The 11411-nt window shown below is 39.5% G+C and overlaps 2 protein-coding genes across 2 annotated transcripts in view; both read left to right on the top strand.

Annotated features, from left to right (window-relative positions):
• Pmar_PMAR026386 (ADP/ATP transporter, putative) overlaps window positions 1-2442 on the top strand; it is a gene marked incomplete at both ends in the record, with an annotated part of 3626 nt that extends 1184 nt beyond the window's left edge. The window contains 4 exons of the mRNA XM_002772972.1: window positions 20-115; window positions 1467-1567; window positions 1617-1692; window positions 2027-2442. Coding sequence (XP_002773018.1) covers window positions 20-115; window positions 1467-1567; window positions 1617-1692; window positions 2027-2442 — 689 coding nt within the window. The remainder of the gene's footprint in view (window positions 1-19; window positions 116-1466; window positions 1568-1616; window positions 1693-2026) is intronic.
• A 3782-nt stretch (window positions 2443-6224) lies between these two features.
• Pmar_PMAR026385 (chaperone protein DnaJ, putative) lies at window positions 6225-11269 on the top strand. Its single transcript, XM_002772971.1, has 11 exons — window positions 6225-6303; window positions 6353-6431; window positions 6892-6938; window positions 7148-7216; window positions 7476-7600; window positions 8925-8987; window positions 9036-9103; window positions 9468-9546; window positions 10478-10589; window positions 10711-10803; window positions 10856-11269. The coding sequence occupies exons 1-11, from the start codon at window positions 6236-6238 to the stop codon at window positions 11025-11027; spliced, it is 975 nt and encodes a 324-aa protein (XP_002773017.1). The 5' UTR covers window positions 6225-6235; the 3' UTR covers window positions 11028-11269.
• The last annotated feature ends 142 nt before the right edge of the window (window positions 11270-11411 follow it).

The raw sequence follows: 11411 nt of genomic DNA, 5'->3' as shown, positions 1-11411 counted from the left end.
TGTGTTGTGTGTGTTGTAGGTTTATGGAAGGGTCACATGGCAACCCTCGTCCGTATTATGCCCTATTCAGCAACTAACTTTACTGTATTCGATAGGCTTTATCGGAAACTGCAAGGTATAGGGGGGAATGGGGCCACTATGCCAGAGGACTATACCATTAAGATATCTAATTGCCGAATAGGGTCACATGGCAACCCTCGTCCGTATTATGCCCTACTCAGCAACTAACTTTACTGTATTCGATAGGCTTTATCGGAAACTGCAAGGTATAGGGGGGAATGGGGCCACTATGCCAGAGGACTATACCATTAAGATATCTAATTGCCGAATAGGGTCACATGGCAACCCTCGTCCGTATTATGCCCTATTCAGCAACTAACTTTACTGTATTCGATAGGCTTTATCGGAAACTGCAAGGTATAGGGGGGAATGGGGCCACTATGCCAGAGGACTATACCATTAAGATATCTAATTGCCGAATAGGGTCACATGGCAACCCTCGTCCGTATTATGCCCTATTCAGCAACTAACTTCACTGTATTCGATAGGCTTTATCGGAAACTGCAAGGTATAGGGGGGAATGGGGCCACTATGCCAGAGGACTATACCATTAAGATATCTAATTGCCGAATAGGGTCACATGGCAACCCTCGTCCGTATTATGCCCTACTCAGCAACTAACTTTACTGTATTCGATAGGCTTTATCGGAAACTGCAAGGTATAGGGGGGAATGGGGCCACTATGCCAGAGGACTATACCATTAAGATATCTAATTGCCGAATAGGGTCACATGGCAACCCTCGTCCGTATTATGCCCTACTCAGCAACTAACTTTACTGTATTCGATAGGCTTTATCGGAAACTGCAAGGTATAGGGGGGAATGGGGCCACTATGCCAGAGGACTATACCATTAAGATATCTAATTGCCGAATAGGGTCACATGGCAACCCTCGTCCGTATTATGCCCTACTTAGCAACTAACTTTACTGTATTCGATAGGCTTTATCGGAAACTGCAAGGTATAGGGGGGAATGGGGCCACTATGCCAGAGGACTATACCATTAAGATATCTAATTGTTGAATAGGGCAATTTGCCAGATGACTATACTATTAAGATACCTTTTTGCCGAATAGGGCCACTATGCCAGAGAACTATACAATTAAGATACTCCTTTGTCGGATAGGGCAACTATGCCAAAGGTCATAGACAGCAATATCGCGGATATTGAGAAGTATTTCATGATCGAAGAAATCGATCTCGTCGACAAGAACGCCAATTTCGACGTTATTTATCCCTTCTTGAGATTGTGACATCTCTTGTCGGAACAGATCTCTGAACGATATAGTCGGACCCATTAGAGCTACGAGTATAGTCAATGACATTCTCCCAATAGTGTATATGAGACTGCATTGATACCTCATTTGCAGTCACGTGGTCCGATATTGAGTTTTCTACTTCCTCAGACACTCCATATATAACTCAGCATGTCCCAGCGATGCTGATTCGTTTTTTCAGCGGTAGCATCTCGGGGGCTGCTGCGATTTGTGTTAGTTATCCTGCTGATGTAGGCGTCCCTCCATAACGGGTAATTTTCGAGCTAATTTCCGGGTCAGGTTCTGCGATCACGTTTGGCCGTGGATGTTAATGGTGAATATTCGACGTATTCACGAGCCTTCAGGAAAATACTACGTGAGTTTACCCGAATTGAATGTCGTGACTATTTAAAATTCTTCAATGGAAGGTGGAGCTCTCATTTTATCAACTTCCTCCTAAAACGACTTTTCCATTGGTTAATTTCGTTAAGCGAAGTATTTTTATATTGTTTCAAACTGTGCTTTTTCCACTTAAATTCCTCGGCTTTGTGGATTCATGAAGACTATTATCGCTTCCAATTATCATGTTAGGAAATGCTACAAGAATATTTATCAACAATCACCAAATTTCACACTTGCGCGATCGACCTCCTGAAATCCTTACATGGACATTCATTGCTGATTATAGTAGTGTAGAGATTTTTCCATAGATACTCAGGGATTGCGAGGCTTCTACTCTGGCGTCGGCGCATCCCTGATTGGTATTCTCCCTTATGCGGGTACTTCCTTCATGTGCTTCGAAACACTAAAGAGTTATATCACTGAGAAAAAGCATCATTGGTCTACGATAGATAAACTAGCTTGTGGCGCTATCGCCGGTTTAGTTGCGCAAACTTCTACTTATCCTCTGGAAGTTGTCCGAAGGCGAATGCAAGTTCACGGAAGTGACGTCTTTGGTGGCCTCGGAGTTCTTCAGTCGATGATTCATGTTGCTCGAACGGAGGGGATCCGAAATGGGCTGTATAAAGGAGTGACGATGAATTGGATAAAGGGCCCTTTGGCGGTTGCTGTTAGTTTTACTGTCAATGATTGCATTAAAGAGTTTATGGCTGAGAGAAGAGAGTGATTCAATTTTAGTCAAGATTTGAGTTTAAAAAAGTATTGTTGTGATTTTAAGAACCCACCACGTGAGCGAAATGGGTAGTCAATGTCATACTATTTGTGAGTTTTAAATAATGGAGTTTCACGACTACCCGTTTTACGTGAAGTGGCGTAAAACTCGGTGAAAAACGCGATATTCGCGGCGGCCTGTACTAGTCGTGAAATATGTTTTCCACTAGTGTTTTTCATATCAATAGGCTGAAGAAACTCCAATGCATTCTTGAAACTTATCATCAACAAGTACGCATTATCCTAAGTTCACTCTAAGGGTGTGAGAGTCCCGAACCACCGAACCATAGTGACATCATAAGGGTTTATATCATAGACAAGAGTGGAGGAGAGATGACGCAAGAAAATGGTGACGCGCCCAGAAAAAACTTCAAGCGCTGTTCGTGCAATTTGCATGCAAAAGGTTCATCGGTTGTTGCTTCCCCTCGTGGAGGAGGTCATTTTGTCGCCAAACGGCGAGCGCAGAAGTGATGAGCACGCAAGTGCATAGCGAAGTTTGCTAAGCGAACCAGTAGTCGTTCTGTTCTTTCATTTGAGTCTTTGAGGAAAGTGTTATGGTAGTATCATTATCATTTTGGTGCTTTTCCGTCCATGCCTGGTGTTGCGCCGTGTGAACAAGGAACACAACAATATCAAGAACAAGGGACATCAGATGGACTGTTACAATTTGGTGGGCGTTTTCTTCCTTATACGTCAACTTCACTATTGCGTCACATGGGGTCTCTTTCACTAGCTGCTTACTTACCTTAAGACGGTGAAGAACATAATATCTTTTCATAAAGGGGTAAGAGTTTCACCCGTTTTACGCGAAGTGGCGTAATACTCTGTGAAAACGCGATTTAGTGTGTGGAGTACGTTTTTCATATCACGGGTGAAACCCCATTGACAATATAGATGAGTTGCTTTTACACACGTATATTAATACTAAACTCTTGTGCTTGACGGTTTAGGAGTAGATGAAAGTGATATTGTGTTTGGTTGGTTGGCTCCATCCCACTAGTATTCATACACAAGGTGAGTTAATCGTATCCTTATATGAAAACCTGACTCTTGCGTCACATAGTTATACGTGCTACTTTAATAATGGCAAGATATTCTCACTTCAGTGACAATACTGAGTTATTTCTCATCCCTTCCCGTATGACTGAATTCCTGAATTAACATCATCACAAACGATGAAGTAGAGCGGCATCATGGGTCTTCAAAGGGAAGGAGATTCTATGTGGACTTATTTTGGTAAGTGTCTTTTGTAAGTGTTCCTTCTTAGACTCTAAGACTTAGAGGAAAGTCGTTGTGGTAGACTGAGCACTCAACAAGTGCCGAAACGCAACGCAAAGCTTCTTGTGAAGACTGAGAAGCTTCGTTCTTACGCAAACTCAATGAGCGGAGCGAAGTGATTTTCTTCCATGAAATGGATTAGTAAGTTATTTTCATCAAAGCTTGAAAAAATAGTGTCACCCTCGAGTGTCCTCCTTACCACAGTACCTGGTAAGGTACTGCTCATTCACTTACCTTAGTAGCCATCTTGGCTCAAGTTATACCTTTTACCAAGATAACCAGGGTCATGTGGAGGAGGTGGACATTATTGATGAACAAGAGGCTGAGAATGCTCTAGCAGCAGAAGTTGTCATGGAGGAGATAAGGAATACTAGAACAGTTCCTTTACCTACTGATCATGAATCATATCTAAATCACAACAGTATGATTGAGGAGGACGATCCTGAAGCTAGAGGTTATCTGTGTAGGTTAATAATAGGGACATCTGCTTACTTCTATCAAATACCATTTAAACCTGATGACAAGTTACCAATGGGAAAAAGGATCATGCTCTTTATTACGTTGGACGATGAAGTCTGGCATAAATGAATACACCAAGGATATTGACTCTCTACTAAATGAGATAGACTTACCTTATACTGGCGTATTCTGGTTTCCGGCATTCTTTGCTGTAGAAGCACCATTTTTGGGGTCCAGGAATTAAAGACTAAAGGAGATAGGTCTGTAATAATAATGCAGAACCGCATGAATGCATTCACCGGTCACATCTATCTTGGTGAATGTAAAATTTCTGGTAAGACAACGTTGTACTCTCGGTCGGAGTTGAGTAACTTTCGGTGCCAAAGGTGCCGTTCTCAGAGGTGCAATAACTGTGGTCTTATACCCTGACGATGCTCTGGAATGTGAGGTCAGAGATGGTTCTCAAATGATGGGTGTGAGATGTCGCAGTGGAGTGTGATGATACTCAATGAGTATTACTCATCCCTCCGCTTCGCTCCGCCGCCGACACAATTATGTGATAGTGGCGTCTAGCCTAGCTATTCTACCGCCTTCGCTTGATAATTTCTACTAGTTAAGTTCTCTATAAGCTGATTCTACTTGTGTTATCTACCTCTGAAGCTCAGGAACACCAAGGAACCTATAATGTTCCCGGGTGAAATTCATTTTGAATTTTTCACATGAGTGAGACATTTTCGAACAATTTCTCATTTTAATGTTGTACTACACTGCAACGGTTTCACTTTTAGGCAAACGAGTATATATACGGATCTCTACAGTGAGAGATGGCGAGGAGAAGCTGCCACAGTTACAGTAGTTGGTTTATATGAAAATTCACTTGAAGTTCGACTGTTGTCAGCAGCATGTGTGGTTTCTGTTCATCATGTGGTTTGTATATTCACAAGCAATGGTCATCAACTACATGTGTTGGTGACTACTGAGGTGACTACTACATGTTGAGGACTAGGAATTGATAATATTCCCGGGTGGAACTCGCACTTAAAATTTTCCAAATGGCTGGGAATACATTTTCGAAAAATTTTAAATGTTATCATGTAAGGAACAATTTTATCATTGTTATCAAACCCTAGGGAATGTTACTTCTCAAAAACTAAATGGGGCATTGGTTATGACAATTTGAGAATTATGCGAAAATTTCGGGAAAATTACTGTTGGTTTCTGTACACTTTTACCCGAGTTCGTATATCTACTCCTGAGCTCAGCAGCTGAGGAAAGCGATTACATATATTCCTACACCAACACTGTATAGGAAACTCCTGAGCTCAGCAGCTGAGGAAAGCGATTACATATATTCCTACACCAACACTGTATAGGAAACTCCTGAGCTCAGCAGCTGAGGAAAGCGATTACATATATTCCTACTCCAACAGTGTATAGGAAACTCCTGAGCTCAGCAGCTGAGGAAAGCGATTACATATATTCCTACTCCAACACTGTATAGGCAACTCCTGAGCTCAGCAGCTGAGGAAAGCGATTACATATATTCCTACTCCAAGTTGGAGTCTCCAACACTGTATCACATAGTATCTTCAAGAGGGTCATACGTGCTCCTCGTGAGAATATGAATTCACATGGTAATTCTAGTTTAGTATTCTCCCCGTTAGCGAAAAGATGTTGAGTGTTGTGTTATCGAGGTATCTTAGGTTCAAGCGTGTAAGATACGGATTATGTCCGGTATAGAGTATCTTAGGTTCAAGCGTGTAAGATACGGATTATGTCCGGTATAGAGTATCTTAGGTTCAAGCGTGTAAGATACGGATTATGTCCGGTATAGAGTATCTTAGGTTCAAGCGTGTAAGATACGGAATATGTCCGGTATAGAGTATCTTAGGTTCAAGCGTGTAAGATACGGAATATGTCCGGTATAGAGTATCTTAGGTTCAAGCGTGTAAGATACGGATTATGTCCATTCTCAGCCATTTCTCTTTCTTTTCTATTTTTCCCTCACCGAGATGGGCAAAGACTATTATAGAATTCTCGGTGTGGACAGGAGTGCTGGAGCTCAGGAAATAAAAAAAGCGTAATAATTTTGTGGCGCGCGGTAAATTTTTTTCCGATTTTTTTGCCAGATACCGGAAACAGGCACTTCGGTGGCATCCCGATAAAAATCCTGAAAATCGTGAAATAGCAGAACGTAAATTTAGAGATGTAATAATGAAATTTTTGGAAATTTTTGGAATTTTTTCCCGGGAAAATTCCGAAATATATAGGCAATTTTCAGAAAAGAAACTACGGTCCTCGTTAGACCTCTGAACTGAAACTCCAACAGATGAAAATTATTGTATAATATTTGGAGCTTCGCTACCCTAGTGATATGAGAAACAGATATTTCACTTGGTGAAAAACGCTTGTGAGTAGTGAATAACGCGTAAAACACGTGGTATGTGTTTTACGGGAAATGGGGTGCTTTCTCCGGGGTAATTCGCCGCTTCATATCAGAAAAATTTCGATAAAAATGGTAAGAAAATTTCGGGAAGTGTTTTTCACATGGAGTATTACACCACTCTACGTAAAACGGCATGTGAAACTCTATTGGATTGAAAGTGTCATATTATGTGGAAATTTTCCGCCTTTTTCCTGAAAATTTTCCGAATTTTTCGATGCTCAGATAGCAGAAGCCTTTGACGTATTGAGTGACTCAAATAAGAAACAAATGTAGTATGGGAAAATAGGCGGAGCGAAGCAGTTCTTGTTTTTACCATTTTTGGGATTTGTATTGTCCGAAGCAAGCTGCATTTTTTTGGGGGGAAATTTTAGAGTTTTATCGAAGATGGTGAAAAAACGCAAACTTTTCCGCGTATATTTTTCCAGAAAATTTTAGGAAATTTTTTGTGGATTTTTCCTGGTAATTTTTATGTTGTCAGATATGATCAATTCGGCGAGGAAGGGTTGAAGGATGGCGGACCCGGGGGTGGATTTGGACCGGGTGGCATGTAATCGTCCGGGAATTTTTCACCCACTTTTCGGAACGTTTATAGGCATATCGAAGAACGTTGAGAAACTGAATATCTTCGTTGTATAAGAGCCGAAAAGATTTCCGGAAATTTTTTTTCGTCCGGAAATTTTCACCCACTTTTTTGAAGACGTTTATATGCATACTAAAGATTGTTAAGAAACGAAAAAAATATCATCGACATATAAAAACTCAAAAAATTTACGGAAAAAAATTTCTGGTGGGATTTTTTTCATTAGGTTTGGGGGAAGCGATGGAGGTTGCCATTATCGATTTTCTCGAGACCCCAACGACATTTTCGCGCAAATGTTTGGTGATGGAATGTTCATGAATGGTGGTATGGAAAACAGCCCTTTTTTTGGAGGTACTAGGGGAAAAATATGAGAAAATTTCGGAAATTTTTTGTTGATTTTTGTAAACTTGTATTGGAATCCATAAAAATCCTGAGCTCAGCTGAGGAAAGAGAATATTGTTCCAACAGCAGTGTAGGGAATATGCATATGGTCAACTACGTTTGCTTGTGAGAATATAAAATCATGAAAAAATTTTTGTACACTTTTTTCCCGAAATTGTGTAAAAATTCCTGTGGCGTTTTGGAAGCAAACTCGGCAATGGATGAGATGAGTTCTAAAATAAATTAGTAGGTGATTAATGAGATTTATATATAATATATATTAAAAATATTCGGATCAGCTGCTGAGTTCGCGGCCATACCCCTATACTGGCTATCTGCATGGTGAAAAGTAGTGCTGCTCGGGAAAAAATATAAAACATATGTTATTTTATACCCATGTTATATTTATAATTTAAGATATAACTATATGGATATCTATTGATGGTCACATATATAGTCGCCTCGATGAACTGCTGGACGGTTATGTTCGTTGCTGAAGTTAGTTTTGTATGAGTACATCTAATAGGAAAACGAAGCACTTTCGAATTAATTGAGTTTCGTGACCCTGGTGATATGAGAAGAAAATGAAAAATTCTCGTGTAAAAAGCGCGCGCCCCGAAATTCCAACCTGGAGAATGATATTAGAATTCACCCTTATAGGGCGGCGGATATTTTGGTGGATTTTTGGAACTGTATTAATTTTTGTTGAGAAAAAATATACATGATCGATGTAGAAGCATTCAGTGGAGTTTATTCACCTTAGTAGTGATATGAAAAACACTAGTGAAAAATATATTTCACGACTACTGCTGCTAAATATCGCGTTTTTCACGTAAAACGGGTAGTTGTGAAACTCCAGGGACTAGTATTAATATATGATTTTAGTTGGTTTACGAGAAGGGACCGGTGATATAACGGAGTTTCACCCGTGAAAAAGATATTAGAATTCTGTTATCGGCGATCGCGGAAACATATACTTCCTATAGTTAACATGGAGTATTAGCATTACATACCACGTGTTTTACGCGTTATATTTATATTCACGTTACGGTATATTTCACAACCACTGCGTTGAATATCGCGTTTTTCACCACTTTACGTAAAAGGGGTAGTCGTGAAACTGCAATATAATCAAGTTTCGTTTTGCCAGTGTGGGAAAATGTGCACATGAAAATTTTGAGGGAAATTTTTGGTAAATTTTCATTGATTTCTGTAAATTCGTACATTCCGTGGGGAAACCGCCAAGCCCAGCTGAGGGCGAACATATTTTTTTTATTGTTTTTTTTCATCTCAGGAAACGGTTTTGGCCGCTGCGCTTCAACTCGCTCTGCTGGTAGTCCTGAAATGAAGAAAAACCGTAGGTTAATAATCGATCAGTTGATCGATTTGGAAATTATCATTTTAGGTGTTGCTGAATTCGATTTGAAGTGCTCACTTGAAGAACTGTATAAAGGGAAAACCAAACGGGTTAAGGTAAGAGGATGAGAGAAAATTCTGGGAAATTTTTTTTCATTGTTTTTTGTGCACTTTTCCGCGAATTCGTATATAAACTATAGGGAAAATTTTTGGGAAATTTTTTTGGTTTCCTTATTTATACTCAACACGGAAGTGCTGATATCTCTGGGGAAAAAATTCTGAGAGGAAATTTTCTGGAAAATTCTACCCGAATTCGTGAGGAGAGCGATTACATATATTCCTACTCCAACATTGGAATCAAAAAATATTATTTTTTATTATTCCCTGTGCGCAGTGATGAATAAAAAAGATTTTTCCAGAAGAGCGCGAAATTTTTTCCCGGAAAAATCGTCAGAAAATTTCCGTGAATTTTTTTCCTCAGATTAAGCGGTCAAGTTGCACAGTTCAGAGGCCTTCGGAAACTACGTTGGAAATTGAAGTTAAACCAGGCTGGAAAGCAGGTAGTGAAAATTTTGGAGGAATTTTCGTTAAATTTTCCGGAAAATTTTAGTATTTTTTGCTAAATTTTGGACTTATTGCTCGACGATTTTTATGGGATTTTTTCCCTGAAAAAACTCGACTAACGTAGAATTTTTCGGGAAATTTTTGTGAATTTTCTGGGAAAAATGTTGGCGTCATTTGGGTGTATGAGAACAACCAGCGTTAGTTCACATGCTGAAATTAATTTTCTGATTTTTTTCTGACAAAAATTTATGCGGAAAATTTTGTGATTTTACCAGAATTTTCTGCTAACCGTAAGTGTCGCATTTTTCATGATGATAATTTCTGGATAAGAAAAGTTCGAAAATTGTTTTTTTCGTCTTCGTTTTTGAAAAAAGTTTGAAGATCCGGTATAGTATTTTTGCAAAGTGAAAAGTTTGATAAGGTGTTAGAAATATTTTTTTATTATTTTTCGGAAATTTTCATTCATACCAAAATATGTTTTTTATTTTTTTTATTTTTCATTTGTCCGTTAGAAAAAAGGTGAAAAAATTGAGGAAATTCAACTGGGGAGCGACCCTAGTGATATGAAAACCACATATTTCACTTGGTGAAAAACGCATGTTAGCAGTGAATATCGCGTAAAACACGTGGTATGTGTTTTACGTCAAATGGGGTGCTTTCTCCGGGGTAATTCGCCACTTCATATCAGAAAAATTTCGATAAAAATGATAAAAAAATTCGGTAAATTTTCTTGAAATTTTTGGGAAAATCCGTAGAGGCGATTATTTAGGCTCAGGTAGCCGTCAGTGCTTTCGACTTGGTAAGAAAATTTCGGGAAGTGTTTTTCACATGGAGTATTACACCACTTCACGTAAAACAGCATGTGAAACTCCAATTTTCATTTGTTATTAAAATAGTTTTAAAATTGCATGAAATTCCAACCAACAGGTACGAAGATAACGTTTGCTGGTGAGGGAGATGAGCTCGGGTGTAGCGGGCGATGCCAAGATGTGGCCTTTGTTATACGGGAAAAGGAGCATGCGTTGTTTGAAAGAAATGGGTAAAAACGGTGGGAATTCGGATTTTTTCACCCTCGACGTTTTAAGGGTGTATCGTTATATGATAGGAAAAAATGTGATTTTTTTTGTTAAATTTTTCTCTGGATTTTTCATTTTTTTTAGTTCGGATTTAATTCTCAAGAAGACGGTAACATTAAAAGAGGCCCTCACTGGGTTCGAAATTGACGTACCAACACTAGCAGGTTCAAGTAGGAGGTAACGATTATAGATGGGTGAATTATTCCGATTTGGGGACGTTTTAACTCAGATTGAAAGTGGAGCATATGATCAAACCTGGCAGTCGCGAAATCGTCCAAGGCGGTGGAATGCCGATTTCGAAGGAGGCCGGAAAATTCGGGAATTTAATCGTCTGTTTTGACGTGGAATTTCCGGAAAATCTCAATAAAGCTCAAATGGAGGCTCTGAGATACGTCCTGTGATGATAGTCCTAAGGTTGTGCATGCGTGCGTGCATGCGTGCGTGCATGCGTGCATGCGTAAATTATGTTGATCGAATCGGCTCGTCATCATCAACTGGAGTTTCTTCACCCTAGTGATATGTAAAACACATTTCACGACTACTGCTAAATATCACCGCGTTGAAACTCGACTGTATCAGTTTATTCACTGAGAAATTACCCCAAACACTATATAAACGCTGTAGATTGTATTTCCCCTACGATTGCCTGTTTCGTAAGATACCCTTAAAAAGAATAATAGTGTTTGAGTTCAGTATTGACTATCTCGTAGTTGCCGCAGTGTGTGGGAGTTTAAGTTTAATGAAGAATATTTCTTCCAAGATTTGATAGAATTCCAGAAGGAAAA

The sequence above is a fragment of the Perkinsus marinus genome, assembly GCF_000006405.1.
Source record: "Perkinsus marinus ATCC 50983 genomic scaffold scf_1104296959768, whole genome shotgun sequence".
Taxonomy (NCBI): Eukaryota; Perkinsozoa; order Perkinsida; family Perkinsidae; genus Perkinsus; species Perkinsus marinus.
This window is presented reverse-complemented; position numbering and strand designations above follow the sequence as displayed.